Genomic DNA, 21616 nt, shown 5'->3' with positions numbered 1-21616 from the left:
AACCCAACTAAATGTAAATAACTAATATAAATCTTACAAATAAAATATGTAGCTCACGTTAATTATTAGAAATAAAATTTCTAACAATCTCTTACTTGAACTTCATATTCATTTAAGTATTTATATCACAAAATTCTTTAGGTGCGCAACCGTATGCTATTTAATTGTAGACTCCCCTTAAACAATCTAGCCAATCTCATAAAACAACAAAGAACCACTACAGATTTCATCATTATCTAATGTGACTAAACCACAATGATCACCACAATTGTATGCACTCAATGACATAGATCAAATATGGATATGTGCCATGGAAATTACATGCAATGTGATCTCAATCATGTTTATTTCTAACTGGTCTAAACTTATTCTTTATAGAGATCCATTCAAAACACAACCGCTGCCTTGGCCAACCTTAGGCAGGGCGATGATGAGCTGCTGCGAAAATTCATGGAACGATTCGCCAACGTCTCCATTCAGATCCACAACCTGAATCCCGAAGTCGCCCTACATGCTATGCTCATGGCACTAAAGTCGGGCCCATTCGTCGACAGCCTCTGCCGTCAACCTCCCCCAAACATGGATGACTTGCGTGCTCGGGCCACTGGATACATCCAGATGGAGGAGCATAGCGAGGTCCTCAATCAAATCCGTGGAAAATTGTAGGGGAAACAAGACCAAGGTCACAAGGATAAGTTGAAAATTTCCAACGACAGCCAATTTAAAAAAACATGGCAAAACAGGGGCGGGAAGTACGAATTCTACACCCCTCTAAACGCACCTCGAGTGCACATACTAGAAGAGGTCAGTAACGCCGACCTGATCACCCTACCACCACCCGGGCACAGTCCCAATAGTTTCGACAAGACAAAACATTATCGCTATCACAGAAACTACGATCACACCACTGAGGAGTACCAGACATTCAGGGATCGCATTGAGGAACTTGTCCAAGAAAGACACCTCGATTAATAGGTCTAGCAGTCCTAGTCTTAGAGAAACAGCTACCAGGGGCAAGATAGAGGATGAGGGCGAGGTCGAGGCTCCAACTTCTGGGCAGACCAGCCCTCCGGATCTCGACAAAATGTCAGCGACACAGTACAGGCTGAGGTAAGTCATGACACAGAAACCCCTCCCCTGCGGGGAGTCATTAACACAATTGCGAGTGGATTTGTCGGGGAGGCCCTAGCAGCTCGGCGCGCAAATGACACCTACGGAGTATCAACATCGTCCATGTTGACACCTTAGCTTCGCGGCGCAACACGCTGCCTATTACCTTCACGGGTGATGACTATGTCGGCATTTGCCAAAATCAAGACGATCCTATGGTCATTGCGGTTGAAGTAGCCAATTGGGAGGTCCACAAGACATTAATTGACCAAGGGATCTCGGCTGACATCTTGTATTGGCCAACATTTTTGAGGTTAGACATCCCTTATACTCTTATCTAACCTCATACAGAACCCCTAGTCATTTTTGCTGGTGAACGAGTACATACTCGCGGTTACATAGAACTGCTGATGACCTTCGGAGCACCTCCCAACTCCAAAAGAATGATGGTCAGATACCTCCTTGTCGACGCCAACACATCCTATAACATTATCATAGGTAGACCTACGTTGAACCAACTCGGGGCTATCGTGTCCACCCCACATTTGATGATGAAGTTCCCGAGGACCACCGACTAGATAGTCTCCATCAAGGCCAATTAACGAATGGCTTAGTAGTGCTACGCGAAAAGTTTGAAGGCGTCACCATCAACGGAGGAGCAACGCCAAGGTGACACTCCCACCGTGGCCCACATAGCTCAAGATGAATTCACCGACCTCTACCCAAGGTCAGAATCTCACGATAATCGCCCAAGCCCTATTGACGAGTTAGTCAATTTTCAGATTGGCAAATTGCCCGGACAATGCTCAAAGATAAGCCAACGGCTAAACCCAAAGTTGCAAAAACAACTCATGGACGAGATCTCTAAAAACGCCAACCTCTTCGCATGGTCAAGCGCTGACATGTCAGGTATAGATCTCACTCTTATCTGCCACAGGTTGGTGATCCACAAAGAAGCTAAACTAATAGTCCATAGGAAAAGAAAAGTGGGAGGAGAAAGACGAGAGTCCATCACGGTCAAGACTCAAAAACTGATGAATGCGGGCTTTATTCAAGAAGTTAGATACACCACATGGCTGGCTAATGTAGTACTCGTCAAGAAGAGCTCAAGTAAGTGGCATATGTGTGTCAACTACACCGACTTGAATAAGGCCTGCCCAAAAGACGCATACCCCCTACCGAGCATTGATAGGTTGGTGGACGGAGCTTTCGGCCATGCTCTTCTCAGCTTCTTAGACGTGTACTCGGGATACAATCAGATCATGATGTACCCACCGGACGAGGAAAACATAGCTTTCATCACCAACCAAGCCAACTTTTGCTACCGCGTGGTGCCATTCGGCCTCAAAAACGCCGAAGCCACTTACCAGAGGCTAATGGACAAGGTCTTCCATCAACAAATTGGGAGGAACATGGAGGTTTATGTCGATGACATGGTTATAAAAACCACATCGACCGAATCCCACGTCCCCGACCTTGTCGATGTGTTCAACCAAATACAGAAGCACAACATGCGCCTAAACCCCGATAAATGCGTCTTCGGGGTCCAAGGAGGTAAGTTTCTTGGATTCATGATCACCAACAGGGCAATCAAGGCCAACCTGGAGAAATGAGAAGCCGTCATACAAATGCGAAGCCCCCAAACTAACAAAGACGTTTAGAGATTGGCGGGCAGGTTAGTCTCCTTGTCACGTTTCATACCCAAGTTGGCAGAAAAGGCAGGACCCATCTTCACCCTGCTATAGAAGCCGTAAAACTTTGAATGGACTGACCAGTGTGAAGAAGCTTTCAAAAGCTTCTTTTCACCCCACCAATCCTACAAAGACTGGACCATCACTCCAACCTCCTACTCTACTTGGTTGTAGCAGAGGATGCCATTAGTGCAGTAATAGTGCAAGAGCGCCACAAAGAACAAATTCCCGTTTATTTCATTAGTCGAGTTCTCTAAGATATAGAAAAATGGTAGCAGACGATTGAGAAGTTAGCACAAGCACTAGTCACTTTCGCCCGACGTCTCCGACCTTACTTCCAAAGCCACCAGGTCATCGTAAAGATAGACTACCCGATCAGGAAAATACTGAGAAAACCAGAACTCGCGGGGCACATGATCGGTTGGTCCATCGAATTATCCGAATTTGGCATCCGATACGAAGCCCGAGGACCCCTTAAAGCTCAATGCCTAGAAAATTTTGTGGCCAAGCTCACCCCAACCTCCATAGAGGCAAATCCAATCTGGACCTTACACGTCGACAATTCCTCCAACACTAAAGGCGGGGGCGTGGGAATCATCCTTGAAGGCCCCAACCAGGTCGCCATTGAACAATCCCTCAAATTCGGATTCAAAATCACCAAAAACCAGGTAGAATACGAAGTACTGTTGGCAGGATTGAGGTTGGCCCGGGACATCGGCGCAGAGGATAAGCTGCAACAGTGATTCAAAACTCATGGTGGAACAACTTACCGATTCTTACCAAACCAAGGACTCGCTACTACAAGGATACTATCACGAGGCATCCTAGTGGATAGCATCCTTCGAGGAATTCACAATACACCACGTGCCTCGGGAGTAGAATGTTAGGGCAGATCTCCTATCCAAGCTTGCCAGCACAAAGCGCCCATGACAACATCGGACCATCATTCAAGAGACCTTCAACTCCCCCAGCCTAGACATGAAGGTCATCCACACCAATGATATTGAGGATAAGAAGTGGATGACCGACATCTGGAACTACTTGCAAGATGGAGCATTACCCGAGGACAAAATCGAGGCTTGAAAAATGAGGATAAGATCATCCCAATTCATCATCATCATAGGAGAACTTTTCAAAATGAGTATCTCAGCCCCTCTACTCAAATGCCTAACCAAGTCCCAGGCTAGCTACGTCATTGAAGAAATTCACCGAGGCATATACGACATGCACTCTAGTGCATGCTCCATGGCGGCTAGAGTGATCCGAGCTGGGTACTATTGGCCCACGCTAAAGTCGGACTGCAAGGCCTACATGTAAAAGTGCAAGGTGTGTCAGCAATTTGGCAACGTACGTCGCCAACCACCGGAGGTCCTCCACCAAATGGCATCCCCGTGGCCTTTCGCCTAGTGGGGAATGGACATGCTCGGACCATTCCCCCCGCCAAAGGCCAACTGAAATTCCTCCTCGTTGATGTTGACTACTTCACCAAGTGGATTGAAACGTGCCCGCTCGCCAAAATCACAGCCAAAAACATCTAAAAGTTCACATGGAAGAACATCATTTGCTGATTTGGATTGCCGAACTCTCTCATCACCGACAATGGACGATAATTCATTGCCCAAAACTTCAAAGACTTCCTCCGAGAGCTCGGCATCAAACACCTCGCCACCTCTGTAGAACACCCACAAACTAATGGTCAAGTCGAGGCTGCCAACAAGGTCATCCTCCGAGAGCTTAAGAAGTGGCTAGGGAGTGTTAAAGGACAGTGGGTTGACGAGCTCCCGAGCATCCTCTAGGCATACCATTGTACCCCACATTCAACAACCCAAGAAACACCCTATAGGTTGACCTATGGTTTTGACGCCATGATCCTGGTGGAAGTCAGCAAGACATCTCATCGGTGGATCACCTTCCACAACGAGCAAAATGTCCAAGAGATCACAACCAACCTCGACACAATAGATGAACTCAGGGAGGAAGCTTGGATCAGAGAAGAATCTTGCAAACTCCGGGCCTCTAAGAGATACAACACCAGGGTACGACCCTGATCATTCCGAGTTAGAGACCTAGTCTGGCGACAAGGAAAACTCGCTCCCAACTGGGAAGGCCTATTGCAAGTAACCAATGACCTGAACAATGGGGCATACCATCTAGAAGAACTCAATGGAAAAACCATCCCAAGAACATGGAATTCCACACACCTCAAGTTTTATTTTAGCTAAATTGTAAAATATAGTGTTGTACTATTTTCCCTCCTCAGTCTTTTTTCCCTAAAAATAGAATAAAAATGGGTTTTGGCTAAAGGGGATTTTAACAAGGCACACCCTTCGAATCAATAAGAACGACTCCTTTTCTTCATATATTCTTAACTTCACATTATCTAGACTATTTTTAGCCAAAGTCGAATTCGAACCTTGGTGCAATTTATACTTAACCAAGGTCAAATTCGAACCTTGGTTCAATTTATACTTAGCCAAGGTCAAATCCGAACCTTGGTGCAATTTATACTTAGCCAAGGTCGAATTCGAACCTTGGTACAATTTAAACTTAGCCAAGGTCGAATTCGAACCTTGGTGTAATTTATACTTAGCCTAGGTCGAATTTGAACCTTTGTATAATTTATACTTAGCCAAGGTCGAATTCGAACCTTGGTGTAATTTATACTTAGCCAAGGTCGAATTCGAACCTTGGTACAATTTATACTTAGCCAAGGTCGAATTCGAACCTTGGTGCAATTTATACCTTGGTGTAGTCACATTATAACAACGCACGACAAAATCAAAGCAAATTATGCTTCATTCAAACAAAAATAAATATTCATTACAAAGTCTAAAAATGCACGAACAATAAAAAGCATGTAAAATCCTAGTCTCAATAGTAGTGTCTTCACTCGAACTTTTGAGATCGTCCTCGTTCACCAATTGGCCACCCTGAATGTCCTTATTAATGTCCATCAAGGAGAAATCAGCACCCGGGGCAAGCAGTTTGGCCTGACGAGCCGCCTTCGCAAAACCCTTCTTGTGCTCAATAAGGACGACCCGTTCAGTATCACGAAGCTCATCCTCCAACTTCTTCTTCGAAGAAGCAAGTACCTCAACATCAGACTTCAAGGAATTCACTTCTTCAGTCCTGCCCACAAGGAGGACCTTGTCGCATAGTTATTTCTCCTCGACCGCCTTCAACTTGGCCTTCAAAGCCTCCACCTCCTCCTCCAAGGATTGAGCCCGACCAGAAGTAGCCTCAAACTCACCCTTAGCCACCTTGGTGACTTCGAGGAGTTCGCTAACCTTCACGGAATATGTCTCATTGGCCCGAACTACGACCTCCAAGGACTTATGAGCTTTTGAAAAATCCTACCTCATCACCTTGAGCTCAGCATGCTCCCTCTGCGCCACCTTCAGTTCGGCTTGATGACGTTACCATTGACGTCTCCAGTGATCCACGATGGCAATCGACCTCTGCATAAACACCTCAGCCGAGTCGAGCCCTTAGACCGGGCTAACTTTTTCTATGATGTCCTTATCGGCCTTGAAGGCTGGATTCTCCTTGTAGAATCCCTGAGCAGTCAACTCGGGATTCCACAACAACGCCACATCCGGTGACATGCTCACATGGTCCAAACGGGCCAAAGGTCGAGTCACATCGAACCTCTAGTACAAGCACCTCAACCTAGGCCCAGCGCTCCCTGGAGTCAACGAAGTCGTCGACAGAGGAAGCGTAGACGGTGCCCCCAAATCAGTAGCTTCACGGGTCACCTCGGGATTAACAACTGTAGACACCACCTACAATGAACAAACATTTGTGTAAAATAACTTAGAAAAATCAAAAGTAAAGCAAATCCTACAATACGAGGAAATAACCAATACTGGCTTCTCCGGGATAATCTCAATAACAGGCTCCCTAGCCAGAGATTTCGCACGAGGACTCACAGTCAAGTCTATCATCGCCGCCTGTTTTGGAGCGGCCGAGGTCACCTCTTCTGTCACCGGGCCAGATGAAGCCTCGCCCACCTCTTTCAAGCCCCTCTTCCTTTTGTGGCGAGGTCGGAGATTGGCGGCCCCCTCCTCAGCGCAATCATCAACCTCGAGCTCGGTGACATTGAACTTCCCCTTTAGTTCACGCCACTTGCTTTTTACCATTAGATCTGAAAACCCAAACACAAACTCTATTAAAGCAATAGCAAATAATGAGTGAATTCATCAATTACAATCTCAAAGATACTCACTCTCTAAACCTTCTCTTTATTTGTTAAGTCTGCAAGGGCAAGGATGAGTTTGCTATCTAGCGGACGTGGCAGCTCCTTGAGATTGTCTATGTCGGCCTGTTCCGAAGCCGCCAAGCGAACGCAATTGGTCCCATTAAACTTAACTGGATTTTCCTGCCAAAAGAAGGGAAACCTCAGCTTCCCCTCGAGATGGAAGACATCCTCAGTCTTAAGGTCGATACTTATTGGGCGAACTTGGACAAATTCCTTCTTGAAATTTTTGTAAGACTGATAGTACAATTGAAACAGCCCCCAACTTGGCTACCACTAAGGGAAACCCAACCTAAGGGAGGCTCTCCCAGTTTCAACTAGTAAAAGTGAAAGAAGATGGGAAGCGACGCATCCATTCCTAGAGCCGAGCTTAAAACTTGGAATGCTCGGAGAAAACCCCAGCTGTTGGGGTGAAGTTGGCTAGGGGCAACGTTGACGTGCCTCAAAAAAGAGCACTCAAATGGAGTGAAAGGGAGACAAACGCCGAGGTCCCTAAAGAGACATCAGTACATGTAGAAGAATGGGGTATTCACTGTACCCGACATATATAGACACTCACCAGATTGGCAAGGCTCAACCCGGATAAGCTTGGAAATGGACGACGTACATATCATCAGCGATTTCTAAAGGGCATTCACTTCTAGAAAGGTCCTAAACCTACTCTCGAACTCTCCCACATCACCCGTAACCCACTCGTAACCGGGCACCGAGATGGGGGGATATGAATCTTTTCGAATGTTCCCCATTTCTTCTTCTGGTTACCCTCATCGATGACTACCCCACCGGTAGCCACCATATTTTTCCCCTGAACCGGGGCCTTCCCCTTGCCCTTTGCCGAGGTAACTCGAACGAGAATGGAAATTTGCTCTCTGTCATTAGACATACTCACGACATTGAGAAAGAGGGAATAGAAGAGGAACAAGTGCGAGTACGAAGAAGAAATACCTGGAGCAACCCTCGAAAACTCGAAAGACAAAGATAAGGAACGACGAAGGTATCACCGGAAACACACAAAACACGACGGCAAAGATAAACTCTAAGAGGAAATGGAGGGAAGAAAAAGAAGTGAGGGAAAGGGAAATATGACCCTTGAGTTTAAAACACTTGTACCCGACAGGAACAAAGGTACATTAAATGGGGCTCACAATGACAGGGTGCGTCCCATCATTATGAGTTGTCACTCTTTATTACAGCTGCCAACGTTTCAAGCAATGAGGTGACCTTCTGATAACATGTGGCATTCAACTCAAAACGTAGAAACGAAAGGTCACGACCCTTCACCCAATCGTCTCCAACTCGGCATGAACTCCTCGCCCAAAGAGCTTAGAGCTTGGGGGGCTAGTGCTGCCCGTACCAAATATCGAGCTCCACGTAGATCTAAATTATGCTACAATGTTATCCACATGCGCGGTCCCATAATCAATGCGGCTCGCGGCCAATGTTGGGCTGACTTCAAACCCATTCTCGCCTAAAAGAGAGAAAACCCTAAAATCACCAAGGTACATCTACTATAAATACGAGACATCTACACAATCAAGGACTAACTTTAGCATCAGATTCTCTTTTGCAGGTACCACCCCCATCCCGACACGACTAACGTACCCAGGAGAGGAGGCTCACCAATCTCATCGGAGTGATCGTCCCCCAGGCCGATCTTAGGTGAGACCACCAACATTTTACAAAAAGGAAAGAAAGACATGCTTTGAGTCAAAAAAGGATAAGCAGATCTTTATAAACACGGAAAAATGTAGTCAAAATTTGTTTTAGCATTGCAACATCCTAACATATGCATGGCTCTACCCACTTGGTACTCAAAAGGTGATAAGTATCTTCTTTAATCAGATAAAAAGTAACAATTTGGTGAAAGAATTTAATGCAAACATTTATTACACCAATAAACATTTCTCTCCTCAAGAAGAAAATTGTGAAAATAGATGAAGCAAGTCATGAGAAAGAAGCTCAAAAAAATTGCAATGGTCATCTTCATTGAAGCCCTATAAAAGGAAGTTTGCAATTTAAAAAGAAGAGAGAAATAAATAATTGTAAAAAATTATATTCTTTCTTTCTATAAAAGTAAATTTTACTTAATTGGTTTATCACATCTTGATAGTAAAATGAAACAACGTAGTTAGCTTACCTAGTTTTAACTTTGTATTATTGTTTTGAACCTAAAAAGGCTTGATTGTAGAATAATCATTGTTGGTTTGAGTCTAAAGAAGCTTGACTATAAAAAAAACTTGTTGGTTTGAGCCTAGACTAGTCTTTAAAAGAATACTCGATTGTTAAAGCCTAGAGAGGCTGTGTTTAAAGAAAAAGTGGGTAGTTTCTTGAAGAGGCAAGTCAAAGAATACTTAGGTTTGATCCAAAAGTGATTTGCCAAGAATACTTGTATCTTTGAATAAGATAGTGGAACTTGATCTGGCTGGATTAAGAATTGGATGTAGTCTTGATGCTTCGAATTAGTATAAATCCCTAAGTTCATTTTTTTGTTTCGTTTTCCCTTTCATATATTTGTCACACTATTACTTCATTGCTATGCAAAAAAATGTGAGTTTTTGAGTAACACTATTCAACCCACTTCTAGTGTTTCTCTTTTCTCCACAAATTACAAGCTAATCATTTACTAGTTCCCCTACTCTTCAACTTAACGATTAGACACCAATCATTTACAAGCTTTTGAGTTTATCATCTTAACAATTACAAGCTAATCATTTACGAGTTTTCAAGATCTTTCGAGCTCATCTTAATGATTACAATTACTTATGAGCTTTCCCACTTATTTATCTTAAATAATTATGAGCTAATAACTTACAAGCTTCCAAGCTTATTTATCTTAATGGTTATGGGATAGTCACTTATAAGCATTGGGGTTTATTATCTTAAACAATTATACATTAGTCATTACTACTAATAATCACTTTCAGTGAGCTAAACATGTAAAAATGAGTTACATGTCTCTCCATAAGGATTACCTACAAAAGGATGCGAACCACTAATAGGTGAACAACACATTTCAATCTATGTTACATGTCTCTCCAACTTTAGTGTACACATTGAAGTAACTACTTGACAAAGTTGACCTAGCCGTAACTCAAAAAATTGGATGACCTAAAATAAAATCAAAACTTTTCCCCTCAAAGAAGCTCGAAGCTCAATGGGAAATTGTACTACTCAATTCGAACCATGCTTGGTTAGTTGATTCATCCCTACTAGCTCATCCGTCATACTAGGATTGTGATGAAGGAAGCCCATGGGCCAAGGGCCCAACTACTAGGGCTATGGCAAGAAGAATACATGAGGAGTGGGCCCAAGCCCAAGGAAAGCCCATCTCTTTGTTTAGTTGGGCTTTGACTCAAGCCCAAGTAGATTAGGGTTAGTGTAGGATTGGGCCTTAGTGCCTTGTATTTATTTTGGGCCTTGTATTCACGGCTATTTAGCTTAGGATTTTCATTTGAAGGTCATTTGAATTTAGGGTTATTTAGGTTGCATGTGTAGTTGCATTAGAATGTAATTAGATTCATATTTGGTGTGCATTTCGGCCATGTGCAACACATGCACATGGTGTGATCCGAAATGCAACTCAAATGGAAGCCTAATGACATTCCAAATGACTTGCACATGGGTGATCCGGGTTTAGGCTCCAAAATTTGAATTTTGAATTCAAATTTTGGGCGCCTAAGGTTAAGTGAACCCTACCTTGGTTCCACTTAACCTTAGGCTAACCCATGGTTACCTTGACCTAATTTTCCCCTTATAAATCCTTATGACCGAGCCTTGTAATTCACTTTGGATGATTGAATGAGTTTTTCTCTCTTAGAATTCTCCTTCTCCGAAGTCACCTTCCTCCTAAACGCTACCCTACTTGAGCTTCTCTCCTTGTAGAGTTAGGAAAGCTTTCTTCTCCGGCCTTAGCTAGAAGCAAGCCTAGGTCACATTGAAGCCATTTTGGAGTCCACTTCCTTGAAGATCTTCCAAGGAGTTCCAAAGAGGCTTGAAGTGTTCTTGAGATTTCCAAGTGGAATCTCATCAAGTGGTATCAAGAGCATTCGGTTCTTCAAGAGATAAGTCATTGTTCTTGTCATTTGAAGTTTGGATCCGTGGCTATCTTTTTTTTGTGTTCATCTTGTGTTCATCTTTTCCTTGAGTTTTTGTCACCGAGAGTTTACTATTTCCTAGATCTAATTTTTTGTCTCAAAATTTGATGGATCTAGTATCATATGCTTGAATGATTCATTTATGCTTTTATGACAATATGCTTCCATGAATCATGCTCCATTCTTTTTGCCTATTAGGAATTTTCTGCCTATGATCTTTTTGTTTTCTTTGAGTCATACTTGAAATTTTATTCGGTCATTGTATGCTTGAGTCCATTTTTTTTGAATCCATGTCTAGTAGTAATGTGTAGTTCTTGTATGTTCATCTTTCCTAGCCATGCTTGTGGATCCGTTTTGAATTTTTGAATTGCATCTTGAAAATATTTTTGGATTTGGCCGAGATCCATAGCCTTTGGTATATGATCATAAATTTTTGTTTCACTTTGAGTTCATAAACTACTACTAGATCATTAGTAGTTTTCTTAGAAAATTTTAGGTTTCCTATGCTAGAAAATGTCATAAAAAAAAAATTTTCCTTAATCCGTGAGTGTTTGATCTTGTGTTAATTGTGTGTGCTGAAGATTTGTGTTTGTATATCATTTTGAATTTGGAAATTGGAGCCAAAACCGTGCATGTGCCATTCAAAATAGCAAGCATCAAAAGCATGTTACATTTCTATTACATCTAAACCTAATTTGGATGTCATTTAGAATTCAAATTTGAATCCGGTTTTTAGTGCTTCTTAAGTGTGACCGAGGCTTATATGTTACATAATATTTGAAAGAAAAAGGCAACTCCTAAGATAAAAAAAATATATAGAAGAAAGATTAAAAGAAAATGCAAAAACAAAGTGATTAAAAAAAAGTGCTAAAACTAATTTTCAAAAGAAAAAGCCAATTAAGGAGTTTTTGTTACAAGAATTCTTCTTGGTTTGATATTGCTTATTGTTACATCATATTTTCAACTTACATATCTTGAGTGTTTTAGTTTTGTGAATCAAATTTTAGAACCTTTCTTAGGTCAATTCTTTCTTGTCCTAGCCATTTCTTATCTTGTGTCATCTATCTTGTCTTCTTCTACTCTACTCTTGTCTTCAATAATTCTCAAATTCTCTTTGTTGTTCATTATCATTGTTTGAACTCAAGTGTGACCTATGTTTGACCTATCCTATCTCCCTAGAAGCTAGTTCTACAAGGGTCATCAAAAGAGGACTAAGAAAAGGAGAAGGAAAAGACATAGGTGGCTCTCGGATTTGGCTACTCAAAAGCATAAACACTAAACACTTGGAGCTGGAAAAATTTGTGTGACTGCTGGACTTGTCAACCGTGAAGATCATTGAGATTCAAATTGATTTGTAATTGAAATTTAAAAAAAAAATAGAAGTATTAGTGACGGATTTAGAGACCAACTTTTCCTTACTAACTTGAAAATTTTGTTACAAAAATGGTCACTAATCTCTCACTAATTCTTGGTGGCTGTTTTCTAATTTCTTCTTAAGCTACTTGTTCTTTGCTGTTTAGCTTTGTATTTACCTTGTAATTGGCCATTTTAAGGAGTGTCTTGGGTGTGTCTTTGGTATACAACCATCTCTCCTTAGGTATTCATTTTCGTTAGAACTTGGTGGGAGTGGTTCTTGATTGATCTTTGGTATCTCTCAAGCTCTCACCCTAGGACACGTTTAGAAAGTTTAAATTCTTGCAATCTTAATTGTTTTAATTGCTTTCGTTTCGACTAACATATTTTAGATCACAAATCATCAAAAATAATTTTCATTGAAAAGGGTTTGGTAGAGATTAACTACAAAGGGGATTAGTAATTTTTACTTGAAGAGACTTGGTTTTTAAGTGGCTCTTAGTAGCTCACCTCCCTCCAAAGTTCAATTTGTATACTTAATCCTCCAAGTACTTAGTCTTAACCTTGCATAAAAAAAATTACTTTTCAAACTTCTTTCATTAAAAGAAACCTTTCTCCTATAATGGAAGAATTTTCTACTCCTCAAAGTGATAGTAATTCAAGTGATTACAATGACATGTCAAAAGTAACACATGAATTAAGATCACTTAAAATTTGGAAAGAGCAAGAGTCTAAACAAAGACTCAAAGAAAAACTTGAAAGAGAGGCTCAACTTGCTCTTTTAGAGGAATAAATTCGTTTATTAAAGGAGAAAGAAGAAAAATTACACCACAAGCACCGAAGTAGACATAGCTCCCAACATAGTTCAACCCTAGGAGAGTCAATGCATGATGATAGCCTAGCCTTAGGTGAACATTACCAACAACCTCCTAAAAGAGTTCATAGGACCCGCAAGACAAGGGAATCTAGGGTAGATCTCCCTTATTTTCATGGGAAAGATGATGTTGAGGGGTACCTTGATTGGGAGATGAAGGTGGAACAAATCTTCACTTGCCACCAAGTGAGTGAAGAAAGAAAAGTCTCCTTAGCCACCTTAAGCTTCTAAGGTCATGCCATGTATTGGTGGACCTCCCTTGTGAGGGATAGGCGTCTTCATAATGATCCTCCAATTCAATATTGGAATGAGTTAAGGAGTGCCTTGAGAAGGAGGCATATTCCCTCTTATTACACTAGGGAGCTTATCAACAAGCTCCAAAGACTCCATCAAAAAAATTGACTGTGGAAGAGTATAGGCAAACGATGGAGTTATACTTAATGAATTAGGGAGGAAGAAAACATTACCATTGCTAGATTTTTGAGTAGATTAACTTTTGAGATAAGAGATAAGGTTGAGCTTCTTCCTTATAGAGATTTAAATGACTTGGTTCAACTTTGTATCAAGGTTGAACAACAAAATTTGAGAAAAGTTTTCAAAACAAGCTCATACTCATCTTCTTACTCAAAGGTTGATTACAAGAGGGAGGGCAAGAAAAATACTTTTGAAAATAAAAATACTTTTGACTCCCACAAAAATCTAGACAAGGGTAAGGAAAAAGAAAAAGACAAAAAAAAACACCTCACACACTAGCACTAAGTCTAGTGACATAAAATGCTTTAAATGTCTTGGGAGAGGCCACATTGCTTCTCAATGCCCCAACAAAAAAATCATGATTCTAAGGGGCCAAGATATTTATAGTAGCCAAGATGAAGCTACTACTTCTTCATCTTCAAGTGAGGATGAAGAAGAAGCAAGTGAGGAAAAGTCATGTGAGGTCACTTACCCTTACAATGGGGAACTTCTTATGATGAGAAGGGTCCTCAATAACCAACCTAGTGAAACACAATCACAACGAGAGAACATCATTCATACAAGATGTAATATTTCAAACAAGGCTTGTTCTCTCATAGGGATAGTGGATCATGGTGCAATTGTTGTAGCACTAGAATGGTTGAAAAGTTGGGCTTGACTACCACACCCCATGCCAAACCTTATCAACTTTATTGGCTTAATGATGATGGGGATATGGTGGTCAACCAACAAGTGGAAGTAGAGTTTTCTATTGGGAACTATCAAGATAAAGTTAAATGTGATGTAGTTCCCATGGAAGCTTGTCATATTCTATTGGGTAGGCCATGGCAATTTGACAAACAAACTCATCATGATGGCCTAACTAATAAAATAACTTTCACTCATAAGGGTAAAAAGTTTGTGCTTTATCCTCTATCACCTTCACAAGTGATGGAAGATCAAGTACAAATGAAGACCAAATGTGAGCAAGAAAAAGGAAAACAAAAACAAATTGCAAAAAAAAAAAGTTCTAAAAATTAGTGAACAAGAGGATTCTAGAGAGACTAGTGTTCCCTCTCTAGAGATAGTTCAAAAAGAGAATTTTGATACAAAACCTTTACACAAAACTTCTCTCTTTCTTGAACCATCTTCTCATATCCTCATGTGTAGAGGAACACTCACATGCACTGCCACAAGTTCTTTGGAAACTTCTCTACCTCTTCAAATCAAAAATCTTTTAAAAGAATTTGATGATGTATTCCCTAGAGAAGGCCCAGTGGGACTTCCACCTTTTAGGGGAATAGAGCATCAAATAGATCTTGTGCCTGGGGCTAGTCTTCCAAATAGACCAGCCTATAGGACCAATCCACAAGAGACTAAAGAGATAGAGAAGCAAATACAAGAGTTGTTGGATAAGGGTTGGATTCAAAAGAGTCTAAGCCCTTGTGTTGTGCCTGTCATCTTGGTGCCAAAAAATGATGGAAAATGGAGGATGTGTTGTGACTGTAGAGCCATCAACAAAATCACAATAAAATATAGGCACCCAATCCCTAGGCTTGATGACATGCTTGATGAATTGCATGGGTCATCCATATTCTCCAAAATAGATCTTAAAAGTGGATATCACCAAATTAGAATCAAGGAAGGTGATGAGTGGAAAACTGCTTTTAAGACTAAGTTTGGTTTATATGAATGGTTAGTAATGCCTTTTGGGCTTACTAATGCACCTAGCACATTCATGAGGCTAATGAATCATACCCTTAGGGATTGCATTGGTAGGTTTGTAGTTGTTTATTTTGATGACATTTTAATCTATAGCAAGAGTCTAAGTGATCATGTGGATCACCTAAGACAAGTCCTACTTGTTCTTAGAGACAATCACTTGTTTGCCAATGTAGACAAGTGCACTTTTTGTGTGGATAATGTTATTTTTCTAGGGTTTGTGGTAAGCAAAAAGGGGGTTCATGTGGACCCCGAGAAAATCAAAGCCATCCAAGAATGGCCTATTCCTACTAATGTTAGTGAAGTTAGGAGCTTCCATGGTTTGGCAAGCTTTTATAGAAGATTTGTTCCTAACTTCTCTACATTAGCTTCACCCCTCAATGAGTTGGTGAAGAAGGATGTGGTCTTTGAGTGGCAAGAAATACATAACTTAGCTTTTCAAGAGCTTAAGCATAAACTCACTCAAGCACCTGTTCTAGCTTTACCTGATTTTAGCAAAACCTTTGAGCTAGAATGTGATGCTTCAGGTCTTGGCATAGGAGCTGTGTTGTTACAAGGTGGACACCCCATAGCATATTTCAGTGAAAAACTTCATGGGGCTGCCTTGAACTACCCTACCTATGACAAGGAGTTATATGCTTTAGTTCGTGCCCTTCAAACTTGGGAACATTACCTTGTGACCAAGGAATTTGTTATCCATAGTGATCATGAATCACTTAAATACTTGAAGGGTCAACATAAGTTAAATAAAAGGCATGCAAAATGGGTTGAGTACCTTGAGCAATTTCCTTATGTCATCAAATATAAAAAGGGCTCTACAAATGTAGTAGCTGATGCTTTGTCAAGAAGACATGTTTTGTTAAACATCCTAGGTTCTCAAATACTAGGGTTTGATGACATCAAGGAATTGTATGAGAAAGACCTTGATTTTGCTAACTTTTATTCTTTATGTATTCAAAAACCTTATCAAGGGTACTATATTTCTGAGGGGTATCTTTTTAAAGAAAATAAACTTTGTATACCCCAAGGATCTATTAGGAAACTCTTGGTCAAGGAGAGCCATGAGGGTGGGCTCATGGGGCATTTTGGGATTGAGAAAACTCTTTCACTTTTGAGAGAGAAAATCTTTTGGCCTCATATGAAAAGAGATGTTTAGAGGTTTTGTAGTAGTTGCATTGCTTGTTTACAAGCAAAGTCTACCACTAAACCTCATGGACTATACACCCCCTTGCCAATATCCACTTCTCCTTGGGTAGATATTTCCATGGATTTTATCCTTGGTTTGCCTAGAACCCAAAGAGGAAAGGATTCCATATTTGTGGTTGTGGACCGTTTTAGCAAAATGGCACACTTTATTCCATGCCACAAAGTGGATGATGCAAGTAACATTGCTAAATTATTCTTTCAAGAAATTGTGAGACTACATGGGTTACCCAAAACTATAGTTTCAGATAGAGATGTTAAGTTCCTTAGCCATTTTTTGAAAACACTTTGGGAAAGGCTAGGAACTAACTTCTATTTTCTACACATGTCATCCCCAAACTGATGGGAAAACTGAGGTAGTGAATAGGTCTCTAGGGACTATGTTGAGGACAATCCTCAAAGGCAATAAAAAGTCATGGGATGACTATCTCCCTCATGTGGAGTTTGCCTATAATAGAGTGGTTCACAAGACCACTAACATGTCTCTTTTTGAGATTGTCTATGGTTTCAATCCTCTTACCCCTTTGGATTTATTACCCCTACCCAATGTTGCTTCCTTTATTCATAAAGAAGGAACATCTAGGGCTGAGTTTGTCAAGAAATTACATGAGAGGGTTAGAGATCATATTCAATCCCAAACAAAAAAATACCAAAAATATAATAATAAGGGAAGAAAGGAAGTTGTCTTCAAGGAAGGTGACTGGGTTTGGCTACACCTTAGGAAGGATAGATTTCCTTCCAAAAGAAAGTCAAAGCTTAGTCCTAGAGGGGATGGACCCTTTCAAGTCCTTAGGAAAATAAATAATAATGCATATGTCTTAGATCTCCTTTCTGAATATGGTGTAAGTCCTAGTTTTAATGTTTCTGATTTATCTCTCTTTACAGGACTGGCTACCCAAGAGGAGGATGCTTTGGATTTTAGGACAAATCCTCTTCAAGAGGGAGGGGATGATGGAGGAAGCCGATGGGCCAAGGGCCCAACTACTAGGGCTATGGCAAGAAGGATACATGAGGAGTGGGCCCAAGCCCAAGGAAAGCTGATGTTGTGTATTTTACTCATATTTTAGCACTTTAATTCACAAGAATTCATAGCATAATCATGCATATCTTTCATGTTTTTAATAAATTTTTATATCATTTTCCTATTTTATGCTTTTCTTGGTATGTGTTGTGTTTTCTCTGAGCAGGATCAAGATTTAAGAATTAAAGAGGAAATGCTGAGCTACAGGGAAAATCACGGCCGTGATTCTAAATCACGCCCGTGATTCACCAGAGAAAATCACGGCCGTGATTCCCAATCACACCCGTGAACGCCACTGACCCTTCATAGATGTGCTCCAGAGAAGATCACGGTCGTGATTCTCAGTCACGGCCGTGATTCACTTCGCGTCCCAGCTTTTTAAGTTTTATGTTTTATTTTTTATTTTATATTTGTAATTTTTATCTTGGTAGTTTTACCTTTTTACCCTTTTAGGTTATAAATTAGATTAGGTTAGCCTAGAACGGGGATTTTTTGATGGGAGAGAGTTTTTAGTTTTTGACACTTGGAGAAGGTTGGGCGCCTGTGCCATCGACTCTAAGGTTTGCTTTTCTTCTATTCTTTTTTCTTGGAGAACTACTATGAACTCCTGTGAGTAGTTTCCCTTTTTCTGGGATCAGGGCTTAGCCTCTGAGAACCTCTTTATTAATGCATTATTCAGTTTCTTAATTTTATTCCAATTCTTGATCTGTTCTTTTATATTTTATATATGAACTTTAATATTATTGTTTTCATAATAACATTAATTAAGGATGAACTGAGAGGAGAACTTGATTATAATTATGATAAACAATTAATCTTAATTTTCATAATCATAGATAATTAGGGATGAACTGAGAGGAGAACCTAATTATCGGAACCTAAAGGAACAGACTTGAGTGTTAAATCACGAGAGTAGATTTAAGCTTTCGAGGAGCAATAGATTAACAAAGATCTTAATGGGTTTAATTGAACGTAATTACCACGAGAGTAGAGATTAATTTTAATTAAACACGTCCTCGTAGCCTGAGAAGGTGCAAGGATTAAATTAGGTTAAGACTACCTTCAAGATGGAATAGAATTAATTAATGAAAATAATAATTCAATAATGTTGGAACTCTTTGTGCGAATCCTAGATTCCCGGAAATCTCCTTATCTTATCTTAAAGTTTTATCTTATTCATTAATTGCATTACTATCTCTTTTACCATCGAATCTGATCTTATCATCTCAAAACAAAAATTCCATCTGTTTTAAAATTCAAATTAAAATACTAGTAATTCTAGGTCAAACACGTAGTCCCTGTGATTCGATATTTATTACTTGACGACAACCGTACACTTGCGGTTTTCCATACATCAAGTTTTTGGCGCCGTTGCCGGGGACTACGTCTCTTGATTTAAATTACAATTATTTTAATTCGAATTTAAAAAAAAAAAATAATAATAATAATTAAATAAATAAATAATTTTTTTTTTTTTAGTGTTTACTTCTCCAATTCAGATTTCACGGGTCACTTTCTTTTTTTTTGCAGTGCCTTAGGGTTAATGCAAAAGAGATCTCTACGTCTTGGGAAACCAACACCACTTGATCCTGAGATTGAAAGAACTCTCCTGAGAAGGAAAAGAAACCTTTCTAGAGAATTTGACATGGCTGCACAACGAGATAATTTACCGCTTCGGGATTACTCTGCACCCATAGCTCGTGGGATACCTGGAGGGGAGATGCAAACTGGAGCTACTATACCAGCTTCTCTGGTGAATATGCTCAAACAGAACACCTTTGGAGGACTACCATCAGAAGATCCTAATGACCACTCAGAGGGGTTCTTGGAAATCTGTGAGACCCAGCAATTTGATGATGAAGTTTCTGATGGAATGCGACTCCGCTTATTCTCACTCACCTTGAGAGATAAGGCAAAGGTGTGGCTAAGAACAGTGCCTAGAGAAAAGATAGCAACTTGGGAATTATGTGAAAGAGCTTTTCTAGAGAAATTCTTTCCTCCTTCTAAAACTAAAGAATTGAGGAAGAAAATCACTAATTTCCAACAAGGCACTGGAGAGACTATTTATGAAGCATGGGAGCGGTTCAAAGGATATCTTCAAGCATGCCCACAACATGGCTTCAACCGTTGGCTTACCATCCAATTTTTCTTTGAAGGATTGGACCAACAAAGCACCATGATATTAGACTCAGCAGCTGGAGGATCTTTCATGGGGAAACCTATTAATGACTGCATGATTATTTTGGAAAATGTAGCCTCAAATCACAGCCAATACAGTGAAAGAGAAGTCACAGCAAGGAAAGGAACTCCGGGGCGATATGAAGTGAACAATATTGAGTTACTCTTAGCAAAATTTGATACTCTTAATCAAAGATTAGACAAGATGGAAAAAGCTAAGGTTAATTCAGTGGCTACAAATCAAGTATGTGACCTTTGTAGGGAACAAGGGCACACTGCAGTAGATTGTACCTCAATTTTTACTGGAGAAAAAGAAGATACTACTGAACAAGTGGCAGCTTCTCATAATTTCTATGACACTCCTCGAAGAGAGGAGAGTAATCCATATTCCAACACATACAACCCTGGTTGGAAGAATCATCCTAACTTTTCTTGGAAGAATAACCCAGTTCAAGGAAGTAGCAATCAGCAACCTAATTTCCGTCCGTCCAATCACTTCATTAATGGGCAAGGAAATCCAGTACAGACACCCTCAATTCAACAAAGTGTTTCAAGATTAGAAAGCCTTATGGAGAATTTTGTCACTAATCAAAAACAGACCAATGACTCAATGGCAAATTCTATTCAAAACCTTGCTGTCAAGGTTGAGAATATTACTCTCCACAACAAGATGCTGGAAAATCAAATTGCACAGTTGATGCCTAGTTCAAACAATTCTCCAGGTAAGTTCCCAGGTAAAACAGTTGCAAACCCAGCTGAAAATGTTAATGCTGTTACTTTAAGGAGTGGGAAGAAATTAGACGGACCTGTGTCTAATCAAAATGATAATATTGAGATTGATGAAGACGCTTCTCCTATGGTTGAAAAACCTGAAAAAGAGAGATTAGAAAAAGAAAAAGTATCTTCATCAAAGCCTCAAACTGTTTATCACCCTCCAATTCCTTTTCCTCAAAGGTTAGCAAGGACTAAACTTGATAGACAATTTGAAAAATTTTTAAATATGATCAAACAAGTGTATGTAAACATTCCATTTGTAGAAGCTCTACAACAGATGCCTACATATGCTAAATTTCTTAAGGATCTTTTAGCTAACCGAAGGAAATTGGATGATAGAGAGACTGTTACATTGATCCATCATAATTTGCCCAAAAAACTTAAGGATCCTGGTAGTTTCTCTATACCTTGTCTCATTGGAAATCTAAGGTTTGAAAAAGCCTTATGTGACCTTGGGGCAAGTATCAGTTTAATGCCTTTATCAATTTGCAAGAAATTAGATATGGGAGAATTAAAGCCTACAGCAATGTCAATCCAGTTAGCAGATAGATCTATAAAATATCCCATAGGAATTTTAGAAGATGTTCCAGTTAAGATAGGTAAATTTTTAATTCCGGGAGATTTTGTTGTTTTAGAAATGGAAGAGGACAACCAAATACCAATCATACTAGGTAGACCATTTTTGGCTACAGCAGGCGTGATAGTAGATGTCAAACATGGAAAATTGTCTTTATCCATTAATGATGAAACAATGGAATTTAATATTGCTAAATCTGTTAGACAACCTTCTCTTGAAAATATTTGCTGCAGGGTTGATATATTGCCTAAAGACATGGAGGAAGAAGTCATGAGATCTATTTTGAGGGATCCCTTGGAGAATTTTCTAGT

The 21616-nt window shown here is 40.2% G+C and overlaps 1 protein-coding gene and 1 non-coding gene across 2 annotated transcripts; one reads left to right on the top strand and one right to left on the bottom strand.

Moving 5' to 3' along the window:
• The first annotated feature begins 731 nt into the window (after window positions 1-731).
• Window positions 732-3544, top strand: LOC145950471 (uncharacterized). The gene is made up of 5 exons (XM_083061562.1): window positions 732-804; window positions 891-1110; window positions 1742-2664; window positions 2976-3031; window positions 3080-3544. Exons 1-5 carry the CDS (start codon window positions 732-734, stop codon window positions 3542-3544), a joined length of 1737 nt encoding a protein of 578 aa, XP_082917688.1.
• Window positions 3545-19790: 16246 nt separating this feature from the next.
• Window positions 19791-19897, bottom strand: LOC145950994 (small nucleolar RNA R71). The gene has a single exon (XR_014428820.1). It is a non-coding gene; the product is annotated as a small nucleolar RNA R71 (small nucleolar RNA).
• Window positions 19898-21616: the final 1719 nt, after the last annotated feature.

The sequence above is a fragment of the Cajanus cajan genome, chromosome 8, assembly GCF_000230855.2.
Source record: "Cajanus cajan strain Asha chromosome 8, NIPB_CcT2T_4, whole genome shotgun sequence".
NCBI lineage: Eukaryota > Viridiplantae > Streptophyta > Magnoliopsida > Fabales > Fabaceae > Cajanus > Cajanus cajan.
The sequence above is the reverse complement of the archived record's forward strand: the minus strand, read 5'-3'. Positions and strand labels throughout refer to the sequence as shown.